Source organism: Trichoplusia ni, chromosome 13, assembly GCF_003590095.1.
Source record: "Trichoplusia ni isolate ovarian cell line Hi5 chromosome 13, tn1, whole genome shotgun sequence".
Taxonomy (NCBI): Eukaryota; Metazoa; Arthropoda; class Insecta; order Lepidoptera; family Noctuidae; genus Trichoplusia; species Trichoplusia ni.
The window spans coordinates 6,248,279-6,268,644 of record NC_039490.1 but is presented as its reverse complement, the minus strand read 5'-3'; the positions used below and the strand labels follow the sequence as shown (position 1 = coordinate 6,268,644).

Genomic DNA, 20,366 nt, shown 5'->3' with positions numbered 1-20,366 from the left:
CCCTAGGCGTGAATATTATTTTTTTATCATGAACTAAAATAATAATTACGAAGAAAAATTAAACAAGAGAAATCTGAAATATACTCTTAAAAATAATAAAATCGCCGCCGCCCGCACCCCTCACCATTGTTACAAGGCTCGGACCGCGCTCGCAACAGAGCTGTGTTTCTAAAAAACTACGAATTGCATCATAATATTGATTAAATATTGCATTTTAAATTTATTCAAATCTCATAAATACCTATTTTTTGTATCATGAACGTGTTCTAGTCATTGGATACATGAATTGGGCTGCTTTTGTAAGACGACTAAAAAATCACGGTGTATTTAATATTTTAGAATTATTCTACATTATTTAATATTGACCATGGATTGTATTGTTTTAGTGAATTCTCTTATTTGTTTTTGATGGTGTGTTGTTGCTCAATTCATTGTATTTTCTGTGATGTCATGCATTGTAATGAATATTTTATAACTATGTATCCAAACACAATGTAAAAATTGTTCATGAATAAAGATTTGAATTTGAATTTGAACCATCCAGGTGTGAGAATCCTGATAAAAAATAAAATGACTCACGACAATTAAAAACTTAGCAGGCGAAATCCCAATAGCGGTTACGCTCTTGTTTTTTATTCGGTCCTGAAATGGTGGGAACTATATAGACCCAAACTTAGACTCTTAGATTGAGTAGTGATCGAATGCTATCAGCCTCTTTAGCTGTCGATCGAGCATAGTTCGCATCATTGACGGATTGGTTATCATGTCTTATCATGTGCATCCCAATGATCTCTGGCCATAAAAAGTAAAAATGTATGTATATTTTATGTGGCTTATTGTCGGGAGGTGTTATTTTTTTAATAATGTCCTGTGTGACAAGTTGTATTTTACATATGGGCTTCACCTAAATACATTGTAAACACTCCCTTTCTCTATTTACTCGTAACTATGTTCCCAACGGGTCGATTACCTAAGAAGGCACAGTTAACAAGCAGAATATTAAACACAATTATTGCACTGCAAAATTATTTTAGCGGGCTCAATAGATTTATAAGAATAAAAGACTTTTGGAACTAAAATAGTTCGTTAAGTTTGGAGAATAGGTTTTGAATTCATCATGTCCTGTCTCTGTGTAAGGTTGTCAAAGTTAATAGCTTACGGATGATAAACATCATGATACTTATCACTAAAATAGATTATTGTGAAGTTAATGTTTTTCGTATAGCAGACATTGTATCAAGAATTCACATGGTATGATGATAAGTTTGCTGCGATGTGGCTCAGCACCTTGAACTGGAATCGATTGTAGAAGTACCACACGAATAGGTTTACGCGGATAATTTTAAATTGTAGTTTTAGTATACAGTATAGTTTTATTAACATATAAGTAAACGTTTTTAAAGTTTCGTACCCACACTGTAAGCACAGGGCCCTTTTGCCAAGGGTTCGCTGTCTATCCGTCTCTTCATCCGTACGTCATCGGTCATCAGCTTGTATTTTACGAGCCTTGATAGGCAACAGTTGAAATTTTCACTGGTGATGAATTTCTATTGCACTTTAACAAAAATAACTCTGCTCTGTTTCTAAATTCAGACAATCGCGTTCTAGTGTTGGACAATGGCCTCTTCTAAGTAGGATTTTTTAGAATTTGTCCTAGGCACCAAGACGATTAAAAATATCCGTCGTTCTAAATGAACTATGGTCACCGCATGGTATAAATTAGTAATAAAGCCTATTTACTGTGCATAAAATGTGGCAGTCGGCCGTATTATCTATTTAAGTAAGTCATGTGTTCGCTAATAGTTCATTAACTATGTAAGTGTGCCAAAAACTATTGTGCCACGCTTTGCAATTATGTAGATACATATTCTCTTGTAGTGCAATTTTTTATGTAGTGTTTTATTTTGGCCAAACATAATTAAAAGGCAGCTATCAACAAGTGACTTGTGTTGAAGTTTAAAAAAACACCGTGCGCAGATAAGGGAATTGATTAACTTTTTGAAGTAACGGTTTTCAAAATGTCGCCGCTGAATGTAGTGGTGAACGATTTATTTAAAATCCTCCAACACTGGTCGTCTTGTTCGCTAGTGCAGTGGTTTCTAAGAGCTTTGACCCTCTCGCAGACAATTCTGTCGACTGGATGGCCGGAAAACTACCAGCTCAAAGGTAAACACTAAATTATTTATGGTACCTAACATTCCCAAAAATTAGCATAATCTTAGTCTGTATTATGAATTGATTATTATGACTTTAATGAGACTTTAGACTTTATCCAATCCCGATAAATGAGCGTGAGTAAATCTTAATCATATTTCTTTATTAGGTGTTCGTGCATTCCACCAATGCTTATTCCGAGTCTTGGTGTTTTGTGCAGGTGTATTGAATGTTCTTAAAACTCCTGTAAAACAAAATAATATTAATTGTAGAAGAAAAATAAATTGTTTATGTGGGTTATTGGCAAGGAATGGAGGATGTCTTTGATAAAGTTGAGCAACCATGACCAAGTGCGATCACAAGAACGAAAACTATACGGATCGGCACCCCAAGGCAAGAATCATTCGGATCGGTTTAGCCGTTCCAGCATTTGTACCTTTATCAATCTTCTTTCGGTTTCAGATGGGCAAAGTTTCGACTTCATCGTGGTGGGCAGTGGGTCAGCGGGCGCCGTGGTGGCTGCGCGACTCTCCGAGGTGCCGAGCTTCAACGTGCTGCTCATTGAGGCTGGGGGCGACCCACCTCCCACCAGCGTGGTCAGTTACATCACATTCCATTAAACAAAATGAAAATTCTCTCGAATCGTCTGTTTGTTTTTTGAACATTTACATCAATAACTTTTAGTCAAATAAACTAAATAATTTACATTCTTCAGATTCCAGGTCTGTTTGTGACACTACCGGGAACAGAATATGACTGGAATGTGGAAGCTCAGTTTGATAAAGGCGTTGGCCTCGCGCATCCTGGCGGCATCTTGAATTATCCTCGAGGTAAAATGCTTGGAGGTTGTTCTTCCACCAACTTCCTCATATATTCACGAGGAGTGCCTGAAGATTATGAGGAATGGAACCGAATAGCACCTGGTTGGGATTGGGAGTCTGTACTTCCATACTTCAAAAAGCTAGAAGGTATGACAGACATGTCAGTTTTCAAAACTCCCCAAAATGCTTACCTGCATTCCACAGACGGTCCAGTTAAGGTATCAAGGCTTGTTACCTTAAAGTCAACTGCTATAATAGATAACATAAGGTTGGATTCGTACGAAGAGATGGGTATTCAGAAAGTTTTGGAAAATAACGGTCCTGAAATCGAGGGTGCTTCCAGACCGCACTTCACCTTCTACAATGGCAGAAGATCGAGTACAGCAGAGGCTTATCTTAGGCCAGCTAAGGATAGACCTAATCTAAAAGTAGCCAAGTTTGCTACCGTCACTAAGATATTAGTGGATCCACTTACATTACGAGCTTACGGCGTGGAAATCTTCACATCTAACAAATTGATTAAAATTTACTCTAAAAAGGAGGTCATTCTTTCAGCTGGTACAATTAATAGTCCGAAAATTCTAATGCATTCAGGAATAGGACCAAGAGAAGAATTATCAAAGTTTGGAATCAAGACGCTGATAAATCTTCCTGTTGGTCAAAATTTTCATGATCACCAAACTATACCGCTAGTATTTAAAGGTAAACTTGGAATATTAACGGCTGTTCAAAATATGGCAGCTGCTCCGCAGCTTGACACATTACCAGTGCCAGTACAGGCTGGATTCTTTAGATTAAACACCAGTTCCAGTAGCTATCCTAACAAATACCAGCCACATTTCCAATTTTTTAATACTTATGTTGGGGCAGCAGCGTCTGTCTTATTAGCAATAGGATGTAAAACTCTTGGCAATTTTGATCAGGCCTTTTGCTGGTCACTAGGAAAAACGAATGCTGTCAATGAAATAGACAATGTGCTGCTTGTCCTAATGCATCCATTGTCAAGAGGAGAGATTAGATTGAAAAGTAAAAATCCTATGGAAGATCCCACCATCAATCTGGGTTATTATAGAAATGAATATGATCTATTAGTAGCCGCAGAAGGTGTGAAGTTCATGAACACGTTCATAAATACAACATATTTTAGGAAGGTTGGAGGAAGTCTGGCAAGATTGAGTGTGAGAGGATGTGAGCATATCCCTTGGGGTACAGATGAATATTGGCGGTGTTACGCAAAAAATACGGTTTCATCGTTACTACACGGAGTAGGAACTTGCAGTATGGGGCGTCAGGGTGTTGTAGACGAGAGGTTACGAGTGCATAACGTGGATGGGCTAAGAGTGGTCGACGCATCAGTTATACCAATGATACCGAGTGGTAACACTAACGCTCCCGTGATGATGGTTGGTGAGAAAGCCGCTGATATGATAAAAGCTGATCACAATGACCACAGTGGGAACCTTAAACAAGTTCTTTATGATGACGAGGACTCTTTACGGACTTGGTACTACATCTGATAGAGTAATATTTGAAGATATTTTTTTTTGTACAAACTATTTGGAAAATATGAGAATTGTTTCGCCTGCACTCATGCGCTTAATCAATAATTATTGTTGCTAGATGATCAATCATTGAATTATTTAATGTATTTCTGGCGTTTTTAAATGAGGTATTGTAAGATTCTGATCTAAGTCATTAGATAATAAGGTCATGATAAATTTCTTTATTTGAAATTGAAAATTATAAGAAAGCAATATAAAACTAAACGTTATTGTCTATTAGATACACCTTAAAAATTTTGCGCCTACAGTTTGATAGTCTAAAATATCATAAATATGTCCACCTCCGGGCAAAGGCTCATCAAACTATATTCAACACCATATTGAAAAAACTTTCAGGCTGCATTAACAAAAGTGAGAACGGGTGAGGTGACCTTGAGGTTCTTTGCATGGATATACATATATGCACGAGGTGCAGGTTCAATCCCAACGCAATCAAAATAGATATAAATTTGAATTTTTCAAAGTGAAATTGGTTAGTATCTTATTATCCTAAGACACCACTGACAAACGGTGACGGAATACTTAATGAGGAATCCTGGATTCCGAACGTGGAATCAGAAATAGCTAACACGCAGTAAGCTAGCATGGTGATCAATGCTCAATATTGCTCAAACCTTTCATGTATGGTAAGTAAACGTGTTTGTGTCCAGCAGTGGGCAAGTGGAGATACTAGTGTTATGTACATATAACGAAATGTTTACGGTATAGTGGATCCATATTGACTTGTAAATCAACGATTGATTTCACAGTAATTAATGTGTTGTATTTATGTTTGATTGACCTAAAAATTAAGTACGATTTAATTTCGCAACAAGGATTGCGTGCTCAAATAGCGTTTCAATACTTAAGTCAAGAATTTAATTTACAATGTTCAATCAAAAAGGGTTAATAAAGAAGTTGGCGACTGATCGTTATCGGTATCTTCTTCTAATATATAAAATTCCCGTGTCACGATGTTAGTTACCGTACTCCTTCGAAACGGTTCAACCGATTTTTATGAAATTTTCTATACATATTGGGTAGGTCTGAGAATAGAACAACATCTACTTTTCATACCCCTAAGTGATAATGGTTGCTCACACTAAAAAAAATATTTTATTTTTTGAGCGAAATTGTTTGTTTTTATTTTCAGCTAGTAATTAATAAAACAATGTTTAATTCTATGTATATACTTTCGTTTTTGTAGAATATACAAATCGAAATATACCCAAAGCATTAAAAAACAGTCAAATGCAGTTCACAAATAACTTATATATGTATGTATGTAAAGTAGCGACCGGCCCTGACTTCGCACGGATGCAATTCTAAAATATATTTTGATGAGAATTAAATACTCTCGAACAAAATAAGCGATGTATTAGGCCATTTTTTTACCAGAAAAAATGCTAAGTAATTGTGAGTCAATCTTAAAATATAGACGTATTCTGTCAATGGCTTTTTTTTAGCTTTTTATGGTGAGCAATACTGCAGAACACTATTTTGATCTATCTCGTAGATTTAAGCAGGGGTTTGCAATAACACGTAAAAATAGTCACTTTTAAAATTGTTTTTCTCTAATAAATTAAGCATGTGTTATACTTTAAAACGATTCTTTTGAATCACTGAAAAAAACCGCATCAGAATTTGTTGCTTAGTTTTATAGATATAAGCAGAACGACCATCCCATGTCTGTTCTCCGATGGAGTGGGGGAGGATGGCCCCTTACAGATCACACTTTAGACTAAAATTATTAACAAGGCCTCTATACGTTTAGCCTTCCTTTACTATCCTTGTTTCTTCCCTAGAAGTTAAGCAGATCTCTGACGTGGTTCAAAACCCATGAAAAATCTTGTTGTTCATGCGAATCCTTCACAGTTTTTAACAAGGACCTTACCGTACAGTCATTGTACTACTAGCTAAGGCATTATCCTCATTCGTCCATTTTCGTTGGTTCTTCTAGCCGACTTCGTTAAGAAATTCTGTCGTTCTACTTTGATACTACGAGTATAATAATAAACCTTGAGTTAATTAAAAAACAGTGATAATAGTGTGGCCTCAAGGCACTCGCAACTTACCCATACTTATAATAGACCAGTTCTGTTGCGAATGAGGCCTTGATTATATATTATGGAACCTGACAAATATGTAATCTTTACATCATTCTGATCAAGAACTTAGATTTCGATTTTTGTCATTCATTATTACTTGTTACTCGCCATTTGTATGGAATACACATATAATAAAATGGGCACTTAAGTTATTTATAGATCTCTAAGTTACCGAGAATCACAGTTGGGTTTTGTCTTGTATTAAATATAACATACATTTACTTGTCAATTTAAAAATATTTCGAGTACGCATATTTTTGTAAGTGCCTCTATAAGCTAACCACTCTGAAAGGTTTCTCTGATCCGAGTTCGAACTTGGGAATTCGTAAAAATACTCGTTTGCATGACAAAGTCACTGAGTGCTGTGACCGCGATTATCATGGCCCCGCTGCCTTACTACAGTTTTTAAACGATCTCTTTTCGCTTTTTCTTAAATGCATTCCTTTACTAAAAATAAATAAATGAAAAATAATATTTAAAAAACTATACAGAAATAGAATAATTAAATTACAATATCTTTATTTCTTGTCGCGGAGGCTTTCAGAAACATCCGAGACATGAGCACAAAGACACCCTTAACCATACCATCATCATGATCCATTCATAGGATTATGGTGATGATGGTGAAACACACATTCCTACATGTTATTAAACATTCTGGTACTTTAACCGTATTAATAGAAATCAGTTTCTGATTGTAACTGTCACACTAACTTCAAGGTTTTCGAATCGACACTCCACACATTCTAGTATATTGGTGACGTCGATCTTCAACTCAAAAACCTTTCACGTTAAGAGCCCTTCTTATGTCTAATGGCTTTTATGTCAAAAACGTAACTTACATGAATAATACTTAATATGAACCTGTATATCAGGCTTACATCATATTTATTTAAACTCTATACATTCGTCTACTATGCAGTATAAGATTTGTTTACGGTCACTACTCGTTCCAGATCGACTTTTCGATGCGGCGGAAAGGCGTGTCGGACTTTTACTGAACCCACCCATGTTCCTTCATTTCCACTTCGTGTACGGGGGCCATGGTAATCCTCTCCAACGATCACGCTGCCCCGGCAGGTAGTTCCGTAGTTTATGGACATCGACACAAAAACGTGGATGACGTAGCACGACGGTTCAGGTTTAGTCAGTAAGAGTCTGACACTACCCACTTCCTCCCCGAGGGAGTGGGTGTTCATGAGGATTCCCTCGCCTTAGCAAAAAAAGACAGTTCCGTAGGCCGTAACTTTTTTTTTAAATTTAACATGGGCGCGCCTGCTTTGTTGTCTTCTATCCTAGCCGTGTATAAATTAAATGCGCGACTTTTCAAGTCAGTAAAAATAAATCAGTCGAGAATGAGATGAGAAATCGTAGTAACATTTAAACCAGGGGTAATGACGCGACTTGAGTTTGTGTTGAACTGGGTTTAATGTGGTGTAACACAGTTAGCGTTTGATGCCCGCCGCCGTTGTTTACAACTGTTTTTCTTACGGGACGGTAAAATAACATCAACAACTCTGATTTCTGTCTGACATTCAGGGTTGCCATCTCATAAATTTGGAATGCATTAAACCTTAAAAACCAAAGATTTAATAATTCAGAACTTGGAGATATTGAATCAACAAGTTTTTATAAATGTAGTCAGTTCGTCGATTTATCATGGTGTGTCACCACTTTATACTTTTCAACCTTTTTAACCCTAATTAGGAATATTATATACCTCCCGGAGGCTCAAGACAAACAGTATTATTAGCTCCACACCAAATTAAAAAAAAACTTGGAATTTAAGCATAAAGAATTATCACACACCAACAATCGCCTTTAAAATATCAGTTTTAATGAAGTAAAACTTATCGCTAATCCCTGCAGTTTAGAATGATTTACAACCCATAATGAAAATCAAAATGTTATCTGCTGTTTCTCGTAAGCCCGATACAGGTGCAGTGCGCGGTACCGAATACAATTCCTATCAAGAAGAACCTAATACTAAATTAAATAGCCTGGTAGATACCCCATCACATTTTAGATTAAAGTTCTCAACAATGCCTCTGCATGTTAACATTTGTCCCCGTGCACGCCTTTAATAAGGACCGGCTCTCTTCACAAGTTATTCGTTTGAATTAGAAATTTAAACCAAAAAGAGACAGGCAAAAAAAAAATCATGATTAAATACTGTAGGAATCTCAGCTGTTGAAGCATCAAACAGAAAACTAAACTAACCTCAGTAAACTATAATCTCAGTCCGTAATAACCTATATGAAATAATCCTTGATTAGATGAACCTTTTAGATAATTAGGCGTTTATGTATTCAATGGATTGAATGTAGGTAATCAGGCGGCGGCAATGGCTGCGGTGACCCACCGACACTTACTGTGCGCACATTTGGTTTACCCTAATTGATTAGATGTTTACAATTATTTACGTATAACAATGTCAATTGTTTAGTACGATATCAATATAGCTCCTTTTTAGAATTGTTTACCGTAAGGGTAAAAATGTAACCTTGCGGTCTGTCCGACCGTCCATCCGTCCGTCTGTCATAAACCGTGATAGATAGGAAGTTTAAGTTTTGACAGAAGATGTATTGTCTGTTGCCGCTGTAATAACAAATGTTAAAATAATATTAGACTTTAAGAAGAAAAGTTATTTAATCTAGCAAATAAATTTCGGAATTGGCGATTGAACTTGGCACTTATTTAGTCGTTGAAGTCGACAACCAAAGCGTTACTACAGTGTTGATCTTGGCTCTTATTTAACGTTTTCTGACGGGATCAATCTCACTCGTTGGTATGCATCTTCGTGGTTTAATCAGTAACTTCTCGTAGTGTGTGAACGGTCCAATTATAATCCATTAATTTCTCCTTGATTCCGGTGCTGCGGATTCCACATCCAGTGCCAAGTTGGTTGAGCTATCTATTAGTACATCAGGCTAGGAGCGTCCTACACTGCGTTTGCCGATTCGTGGTCTCCTCTCAAGTTCTCGTCTGCTCAAATGGCCATCGGTCCTTCAACAGACGTAGCATGCCCAAAACCATTTCAGCTTACTACCTCTACAAATTTAACATTAATACAAACAACAACAAAAACATGCTTCGTTTAAAACATCTTTATGAATCACCGAAATCCACGACTATAAGCTTTAGAATCCATTATTATTAAAAAGGTATAATAATGTTTCACCGCGTCTCTTAATTCTGGTAATAATGAGCGAAAAATGTAGGATTTAAGCATTAAATTGAATAATTTTCGTCTGACGGGCTCAAGTAAATGAGATCAGGGTAAGCTCTATCCCATTTAGGAAAAATAACGGGATTTGTCTGCACGTAGTAATGTGGAGAATTAAATTAATGTACATTGTTTATCATTGGCACCTTGGCTTAGTTATGAAGAGTACTTGTGTAGAATAGGAAGGATATTCCCGCATGTTAAGTGTCTTGTAATTTTGTGACCTTACTGGAGTTAATATGCTCACTTCTAAATAGGTTTCAGCCTGACGATCTGACACATCACTAACCACCAGTGCTACTATAAGAAATGCCATTTACTCAAATCGCCAAATTGATTCGACACATAGACTAAACTGTATCTACAAATGTAGATATAATAACGAAGAGCAAGATATTTAATATGTTTGTGGTGACGGCAGTGCCGATTTAACCACTTACTGCTCAGCAAGGGTAGCCAACACTAACGGCCCGGGAATACTAGGGAGCCGGTGTATAAGGTCTGCCAAACCGCACATTTTAAAATTGAGTACTAAGGGTGCAAGTTATTAGTCTACCTAACTAATAACTTGTACCATTAGTGCTCAATTTTGTGCACTGGGAAACTAACAGGAATTTGAGAATCCAAAACGACACTTAGGTCCACGTTTGCCGAATTTGCTACAAGCCCCGCGCGGGCTTAATCCGGGACTGGTAATGACTAACAAGTGTATAGGTATATATATACAATAAGTGCGAATGTGTCGCGAAGTTCCTTTAGGTGTGGAGCGGTCACCGGTGCCTTTTATAGTGAGCACCATCGATAAACTGGACCCCGCTTATTGGAAACACGTGTTACAGTCATAGCACACCATGTTTTATTGGAGACGGTAAACGTTTCGTTTTGTTCTGAGTATTGTGGAGTTATACATATAAGGCTGTATGCGAACCAAACGTGTGTATGCGACAAAATTCATTTTGAGCCAAAAAGTCATAGGTCACGAACGCATTGAGCGATTTTAATTAAGTTTGTTTTGTATTAAAAGTGAATTATAAGTGAGTAGTATGACTGAGACTGTTGATAAAGATTCTTTGTGAAAGCCTTCACTGTTTGTTTTTCATATTTTGTATAAAATATTCGTTAAAGGATATTGGTATGACTTTAACTGCCAAGTCAAAGTCGCAAGTTTAAATTTCTGCAAAGTCATTAAAGTAATTATCACCGTGTATTAAAGTTAAGTTGCCAGAACATCAGAAAAATTTTCAAGGGTGTTTTAAAAACGACGTCCGAGGCTTTCGGGTGGTTTTCAAACTTTGAGACCACTTTCGACGTGTGAGATATATTTCATAGTCCATCGAGACTCAGAGTGAATTTTAATTTCATTCGTATCTATTTTTATTCCCGGGTTAACTTCATACGAAGAGAGCCGGTCCTTTTTAAAGACGTGCACGAGGACACAGGTCCAACATGTAAAGGCGTTGTTGAGAACTTTAATCTAAAATGTGTTGGGGTATCTACCAGGGACCATCTACCCTTGCTCTATCAATGCACAAACATGGACGGCGCAAGGTAGCTACAAAATTATTGCAAATTTAATTTTATTATTATTTTACTTCTTTTATTTTTCAGAATATATCAGTCATCGTGGATTGGATGCATCTTTTAGTAAAATTTTAATAAATAAATAAATGCGGACAACAGCACATACATTGTTCTGAACCCAAAGTAAGTTGCTAAAGCACTTGTGTTATGGAATCTAGATACAACGAAGGTATCACAAACACGCAGACCCGAGATAATTTAGAAATGTGAATTTTTACATTGAACCAACCGGGGATCGAACCCGGGACCTCAGAGCTAGCGACATCGACACCTTGAAACCGGTGCGTACGCCACTCGACCACGGAGAACTTGTATAAAATTAAAATTCATCATGGGAGATAAGCAATGATCGCTACAGATATAAGATTGATAGGTGCATCAAAATGAATAAAAATGTTTGCCTAGCTTTCAGTTAAAGGTGATTTTATATTACATACTATCTAATACAAAATAAATCATTAAAAAATCCTATACGTAAACGACTGCTTTTGAAACGTAATTTAATTCATGCATGCTTCGTACTAAAATCAATATATGGTCGTTATTCTAATGTTAATCGGTTGGGATTAACCGTCGATTGCTGTTCGGTAGTTAATCCTTGGTACAAGCAGCTCCTCACGATCCTGACTTTACAGCTTATCAGGCTTATTGCTTGAGCTTTATATTAACAAACATAAGGCTAACATAATGTAGATCATTTTAATACTCCATACTTAAAAAAGTATAGTTTACAATAAACTATCTAAACCTTGGTGTTTTTTCAATAATAATATATTTATTTGTCCATAGTTATCTATACTTCTATACTAATATATACAGCTGAAGAGTTTGTTTGTTTGTTTGAACGCGCTAATCTCAGAAACTACTGGTCCAAATTGAAAAATCTTTTTGTGTTTAATATACCATTCATCAAGGAAGGCTTTAGGCTATAAACCATCACGCTGCGACCAATAGGAGCGAAGATACAATGGAAAATGTGGAAAAAACGGAGAAAATTCTAACCACGTGGACGAAGTCGCGGGCAACAGCTAGTGTATTTATAAAATCTAAAAAGAAAGCTACTTTAAAATTATTATAATATTATTTAATATTCCTAAATGCTGGTCGATGTTTGGTCATGCAGCGCCACATTATGAGGCTATCTACATGACCAGCTGCAACAGCAACCCGACTGTTAGAACTGTCGCGAACTCTCTGCATCAGTGATGCTAAACGTTGTCTCACAAGTGAACCGAAGTCAGGAACTCCTGCAACATCGAACATTCCAGATACGCTACAAAATCGCGGCAGTCCCAAAAGTACTCTGAAGGCATTATTATATTGGACCCGCAGAGCATTGAAAGACCGTTTAGTGTAATTGACCCATAGGGCACACGTGTACAAAGATTGGCAATGTGCGCTAAACAGAGTAACTTTAACATCCTTTGTACATCGTGCAAACCTACGAGCTAGCATGTTACACCTTACAGCCAACCCTCTGCGCTCGCTATTCAAATCTGTATCATCAGTAAGATCATCGATGACCCAGTGCCCTAGAGATGAGAGGGAGATTAGCGCGTTCAAACAAACAAACTCTTCAGCTTTATATATTAGTTTAGATTAAATCCCCCTACACTAAAAGCTTTCATTGTACAACTTTTCAGGAGCTATGATGCCACAGGCAGATAGACAGACACGTAAAACTTATAATCCTCTCTTTTAGCGTTATAGGTGTAAGTTAGAATTTGATTCTGGTCTGTTTTCAATAGCCTCTTCTCTAAACAATAAAATCCTAATTAACAACCTTCGAAAACTCGGTACGTGCTTTGGAATCTTGCAATAGCTTTTTTTTTCAGAATTCTTTAAAAAATCCAACGAATAAGTACAGAGAACGGGTATTTCTTCTTTGATATCGTCTAGCGCATTTTTATTCAGTGTTGCCACGCACTAGGAAGATTGGCAGCGGCCAGACTGATGTTTATTCAAACACTTGCCGATTTATTGAAATAAAATCATTTATTCGGGAAGTGGGATATATCATCACTTTTACATGTCTTTTTTTGAGAAATCGTCTCCTTTTAAAGTATTGTTTTGTTGTAATTAGGAAAACCATCTACGCCATCCAACTTTCACAACTGCAATTTCTTGATATTTTCGAACGTTTTGATACGCTTACTTTCTTGTTTGTAACTAACTATTTCTCAGGCTCGTCTGTCTAAAATTTTTACACATTTTTTATATATTTTTACGTGATATATTTTTAGAGTTATGATACGTCAGTCTTAATTTGATGGTCAACACTGTTTGTATAGCCTATTTCTATGGAATCTACGGATATTTCTATAATATACTGCCGCAGTTAGTTTGCCCAGTGCGTGCAGGTTCGTATCCGTACTACGCGCGATCGATCACAGCCCGAGTGTTTTGTTTCATGCCATCATTTGTCTAGCCTAACATCCAATTGTGGCTGTAATGTGACCTGATCTCTTTGATTTACCTGATCCTTTTTATCTTCTGTAGTAAAACGTACTTACAATGCATCTTACCCAAAGGGAAAAACGGAATTCTATTCTCTATTCTATTCTAGGGCCGACTATCGATAAGTTTCTTAATAGACTGTATGCAGTTGATTTTTTACACATGTTCGTGTTGCTAGTGTACCTGCTCCAAATATTAATAAGAAAGATTCAGGTTAAACAAAGATATTTTTTTATTGTTTCTCCAAATATTTTATTTTTTAGCCTTTTTGTACTGAATGTGGGTACAAATAGGCTAGTGACGCGAGTTTGACTCCCAATTGACGGGTTATTTATCATTATTATCAGTTTTTTTTTAAATATTTAATCCACGTTAAGAATGTTGTAATATTGTCACTTATATCTACTTTAAAATCGGATTCGCAATGTATCTTTAGCATCGATAAAAAAATAAAACAACGGATATTAAGCATTAGATATTTAAAAAAAATACATTCTGACGAATTGAGGTATCAGAAGCCTGCGCTTTGTGTTATTAGCCATTAGCGTTAATAAAGCTTACTACCTCAGATATCCTTTCGTATCTATGGAAACTACATTTTCATTATTTTTCACTCAATTCGAAGTCACTTAGTACGCATCGAACAGTAAGCCGGCCGGGAGGGGAGACATAAACAATTCCCTGCTTCCATCATGATCCCGTATTATCAATCAATCCAGCCATCGCAATCTCGTTAAAGCACCCTTCTCGGAGTTGCCAGCCTGAAGATTCCATAAGTCCCAACGTTTTTGGGAAAATCTTGAATTAAAAAAATATAAATAGTTTTAAATAACTTGTGAACTTCTGTGTCATATTTAATTTCTTAACAATGGCAAACTACCCTCTTATATGTAGACAACTGTAATGTTACGTTGGGGTCGTGGATTTGTAGATGGTTCGTAGATTTTACGAAAAGAAAATATCACAGAGCTAAAATTAATAAATAATAATGAACACTAAAAAAACACGCCTCAAAAAGTTTTTTGTATTGGCAACCCAGTTTAGGCCAAGTCTATACTAGCAACGTGGGCAATAACTCGTAGAGTAGAATAAGGGCGGACGCGAGTCGCGGTCGTGTTATTTATGCACGCGCCCTTACTCCAGAAGATCACCTAGCCAGTGGTACTGATTGAATTTACCGGGAGAGCACACGGTGACCGGAGGCAGAGGTTTCAAATTCAGGGTAAAATTTATTAATTAGTCTGTGGCAGGATGAACGTTACGCCTTTTCTATCTTTTATTTACGGGGTTTTTTCTCTACAGAAAATATCACCCGGATGATTTAAACGAATATTTTTAAAATTAACACTTACATACAATTACTGGCCTACCCGCAATCTTATGGCCAATATCATAATACTATAAAGCATTCTAGCCTCGCTAAAGGTAAGGTAAGAATGCTATTATAGAAGCCCACATTGGCACTGTTGGCAAAAGTGTTACGCCCTAATTTGGTTAACTTTCTAGTTAACCAATATAATCCGGTGTCGTTTATTATAAGGAACTTGTTGCCACCAGAATAAATTACGAATACAATACTAATATGAAGCATGAACTTTTTTTTTTATATAAAACTGTGTATTTTAAGAAAATAGTTCATTATTAAATGTTTTTTCGGAAGTGCTCGAATAGTCTCGGAGCCAACCGGAGCCCTTAATCATTAGTTCATTACTTAGATTAAAAGTTACTCCGTTAAACAGGAGAAAACTATGCACGGTAATCTTGTATTTCTTTTCAATAGGCTTTAAAAAGAGGGAGTTTCTCAATTTAGTGTTTTTATGCAAGGCACAGAATGAACTCGCCCTAAGACGCCAAATAATTAACGAAATAACACACATGGTGATAAATCCATCGTTAAATATTGGCTTGGTGACGACTTCAGCCTGCTAATACATATTATCAGAAGCTGGTGGTCTAGTGGTAAAAACGCAGGGCTGCCAAGTCTTGAGTTCGATCCCAAACTGCGCACCGACTTTTTGTTTGTTGTGTGCGTTGAGAACCTGATTTCTCTCCCGTCATGTTATATTGCCGACCCACTGGGATAAGAAAGTAAGATATCCTTGCAATCAATCATTATTAGTGCATACTTATTGTTTTATCAAAAGTCACCGCAAACCACTTGAGTGTCACTTATCCTTCGCTCCGCTCTTACGCTCCGCTTATCACTGAGTGCTTCTTAACAATAGTGATATCACTTCCTTGCATTATTCACTTCGGTCCTACCCTTACTTCAAGTTGTCCCTGTACTTACTGCCTCACCTCAGAAAAATCGGGGCGACTGCCTATCTGAACTCAACCCAGTTACCTAGGCAACACGATACTACTTATTATAGTTGGTCTGGTTGTCAGACTTTCTTGCTTCTGACTGCCTGTAACGACTGTCAAAGATGTATGAATGAATAACAGCCGGGACCCACATTTTTTTTTTAAAGCTGGTCTCTCATCTTTGTAACAAGCGCGACAAGCGTCGCCTAACCTGTGATCGATGCGCTTATGCAGTTATAGCTTAGCCACGAGCTCCTCCTTACGATAATAATTTGTATGATATTATATAACAGTAGTGTTCAACTCACACTGCTCACGAGTTACACACAGACCCATTTGTAGTGACAATTTATCAAAGCTTTGCTCTCAGCCTTTATGCGGGCGATCTGAAATAGGTCTGTATTTGTGTGGTTTCGGCTTAAGCGTCACTAGAAGCCTCGGGAACGTTAGAATGGTCGGAAAAGTGGGAATTTGCCGAAGTCTGTTAGTACAGAAACGAATATAGCCAGCCTAGTAGCTGGCTACTCGTTTTGTAGAGTTGTATCCTGATATAGACTTATAGAGATATAATAAGTATGTGAGAGATTTATTGCTATAACTTTTTATGCAGGCGTTTAAGCATAATAATGCTTTTAGGACCAAATTACATTTTAAATATAGTCTATATACTGCTACATGTTATACATTAGTTGTTCATTTAATCAGTAAAATGAATCTGTCATAATACCTAATTACTCGGTGCCTGGATTATCAATACTGAACGCGCACGATACCCCACACATTGCTGTTTTTATAGGTACACTAGCTGTTGTCTGCGACTTCGTCCGCGTGGTTAGAAGATATAAGTTATGATTTATAGCCGTCCTGTTTTTTCCACATTTTCCATCGTATCTTCGCTCCTATTAGTCGCAGCGTGATGGTATATAGCCTAAAACCTTCCTCGATCAATGGTCAATATAATTTGAACCAGTAGTTCAAACAAACAAACAAACTTTTCAGCTTTATATATTAGTATAGATAAGTACAACTATTTAGGGTAAATGTATAGTTTTTTATTAAATAAAATGTCTACTAATTGTACAATACGGGTCGAAATCCCGTAAGCTATGTAGCTTCAGTTAGAGTCAAAATTCATAACGTATTTGAACACACTTCGTCGTAAAAGACACGGCGAACATTTTCGATATGTAGGGTCTAGCCTGTCGTATGTTATGTTATAAATTATTGAAAAGTCTTGCAATAAAAGGGGATGGCGTGGTGTCTGCGACATGTTGCGAAAATGTACGAAGTTGTGAATATACTGCCTGTAACAGTTTGTTGCCCAAGGTGCTATTTCGAGAGATTTGTTATTTTAACGAATAAAACTGTTTTTCGTACGTAACCGGTTTTTAACGTTATTTCGGATGTTTTTTTATCCTTGTGTGTGTGTGTGTGAGGGGTTTTCATAATCATTCAAGTCTTTGAGGACAGCTACAACGCTCGGACAGACGTAGGAGGCTCGTTTTTGGGGTACCTACCTGCGCGCGTGCATGTTATTATGTTGTATTACCTCCTATCTCGTGAACCGCTGAACGGAATAATATAATTGAGAAATAATTAATTAAGAGTCGTTTTTTTTTCAAGAAAAAAAAAAACATGGCGGCCATGACGACTTTAATAGTACTTTTGTGTATTTTGAAATATATTTTTACAGCAATTGTAACAGAACCCGTCGTACATGAGAATAGATACTAAAACTGCGTTTTACTTTTGCTATTGAGAGTGAATCGACATCACAAAGTGTTATGAATATACAGACAGCTAGAAACCACTTCAAACGGCTACTGGTTTAACATAAACAGTTGAAAGCCGCAACACGTGGGCCTAACATTGTTTTAAACAACATTTTATAAAACAACCATCGACACCAGACCGCTGTTATTACTTATATTTTTCATAGGGATGGCGGCGTGTCGATAAAACGAGATTATATTTATCGATAATTCTAAATAAAGCAAAAGGTTATAGGAAAACAAAAGAAAATGTTCAGTGTTGAGTTTATAATAAACATTTTGACAAATCAAAGGCGCTTTGCATACCGTGTCTTGCGCTTTCACTCAATGACACTCATGACAAAGCTATTATAGTTGCTAAAGAGAGACGCCACTCTACGCCTTGTAATCCACTGTCTTGCTTCTATGACAATTCGTAACAAGATTATCGAAATTAATGCTATTATTAAATCGATAAAAGATCTTGCATGTCACATCCTTATGCTACGGAAGTTCAGTCGAATTTCCCAGCATCTGTCTGTGTACACGCCATTGTGACGGACAATAAAATAAAAGAAATAATAATAAAAAATAATGCCTCCTTTGTGTACGGCAGGACAGGGGCGGAAAGTAGAAAATTTAAATACGATTGTGAATCACAATGGGCTCACGAAAATTGTCTTTTACAAACCATACCGCTTTGTGTATTTTTTCTTTTTAGGTATTTTAATAGAAAATTATAAGTGTAGGTACTTCTGTTTGCAGATAGCTAGCTTTACTATTGGCGTATCTTTTTTATTAAGAACGCTCAGAATCGGAAATTAAATTAGTCTGAAGTTATGGAAATATATAACCAGTATAAAAGATTTGCAATGACGAATATAAAAGGTTAACGTCAATCAATAGGCAGAGTTAATATCGGGAGGCGGATGTGACGAATGGCGACAGTTATGGCCGGCGGATGTGGCCGCCGCTGCGTGTCCACTTCCGGCGTGGCCTGTCACTACACCGGAACTAACGAAATGCATATATCGACGGCATTTTGGAAATCCTGAAAAAGTTATTTATCTTCTCTATGGTATTTTGTTATTATGACGATATGATATTGCTTCTCTGTTTATGGATACAGGGTAGCGAATATGTCATTACATTAAAATGAATATTACCTATTAAGAGTTTTTATAGGTGTCTTAAAATATTTTATTCTAATGACTTTTCTTCAAACAATATAAATAGCGCTAAGAAAGCTAAACAAATAATAATAATCGTTTAACAGGGTAAGGTTAGGCCATTAGTTGCAGCAAAAAAAAAAAAAAAGAATTATTTACAGAGTTCTCTTCTTCAGTAGTTTTATGTCGGAAAATGTCAAAATCTTTTAAACAGCCCCACGCATCTTAATTTTATAATGTTTTTATGGCCTATGATAAAATACCTAATACATTGTGATTGAACTCGCAAAGCTAGGTCGCCAACATAAAATGACGGCCTGTTGGTCTAGTGGTCAGTGACCCTGACTGCTATACCGGAGGTCGTGGGTTCGATTCTCACCCAGGACAAATGTTTATGTGATGAGCACGATCATTTGTTCTGTGTCTGGGTGTAATTTATCTATATTATGTATGTGTGTATTTAGAAATATATAAGTATGTTTATCAGTTGTCTGGTACTCATAATACAAGCTCTGCTTAATTTGAGATTAGATGGCGTTGTGTGAAAGTTGTGGAATATTAAAAAAAATACAAACTAGTCTAAAAAAATTGTTTACGCAGACACACAACACTTCACCGCTTTTTAAATAATCTTGCTGCAAGAGAAAAAACGGCGCTACACACTGGTGACCAGCGCTGTCTTCCTTTAACAATACAAACAAAAACCATTTAGAAAAAGCAAAAAAAGGTATTCCAATCACTAAACAACTCTTCCACAGCTCTTCGATTCTTCAAAATCGATTTTACGAGATTTTTAAAGAGGAAAATAGAGGTTGGAACTCCTCAAACATAGTGAAATATAGTCACAAAGGTAGGCTTACTATAAGTAGTCAAAGAACCGCAGTGGACATCATATCGAATACTCGCACGGAGTTCCAAGTCAGCCCGATTGAGGATTATCCCTATAAAGATTTATTGTGTTGCCCGTACGTAGAGTCAGCATTTCTGACCACTTTTATGAAGATTATGGCGTTGTAGTTATAGTTTGTAATCTCTTGGATTATGATCGACTGGCTGTTGCCCGCGACTCCGTCAGCGTGGTTAGAAGATATAAGTTATGATTTATACCTGCCCTGTTTTTGCCATATTTTCCATTGTATCCTCGCTCGTATTAGTTGCAGCGTGATGTTATTATAGCCTAAAACCTTCCTCGATCAATAGTCTATGTAATACTAAAAGAATTCAATTTAAACTAGTAGTTCCTGAGATTAGCGC

General features: G+C 36.7%; 1 protein-coding gene across 1 annotated transcript; it reads left to right on the top strand.

Annotated features, from left to right (window-relative positions):
• Positions 1–1,778: 1,778 nt before the first annotated feature.
• On the top strand, positions 1,779–4,741 carry LOC113500081 (glucose dehydrogenase [FAD, quinone]-like). Its single transcript, XM_026880753.1, has 2 exons — positions 1,779–2,750; positions 2,870–4,741. Exons 1-2 carry the CDS (start codon positions 2,445–2,447, stop codon positions 4,490–4,492), a joined length of 1,929 nt encoding a protein of 642 aa, XP_026736554.1. The 5' UTR covers positions 1,779–2,444; the 3' UTR covers positions 4,493–4,741.
• The last annotated feature ends 15,625 nt before the right edge of the window (positions 4,742–20,366 follow it).

Bases quoted from the DNA above. Each gene is read 5' to 3' on its own strand.
- LOC113500081 (XM_026880753.1), top strand. From the start codon at position 2,445: ATGTGGGTTATTGGCAAGGAATGGAGGATGTCTTTGATAAAGTTGAGC. The intron at 2,751-2,869 runs GTCAGTTACATC...TACATTCTTCAG, and splicing joins ACCCACCTCCCACCAGCGTG to ATTCCAGGTCTGTTTGTGAC.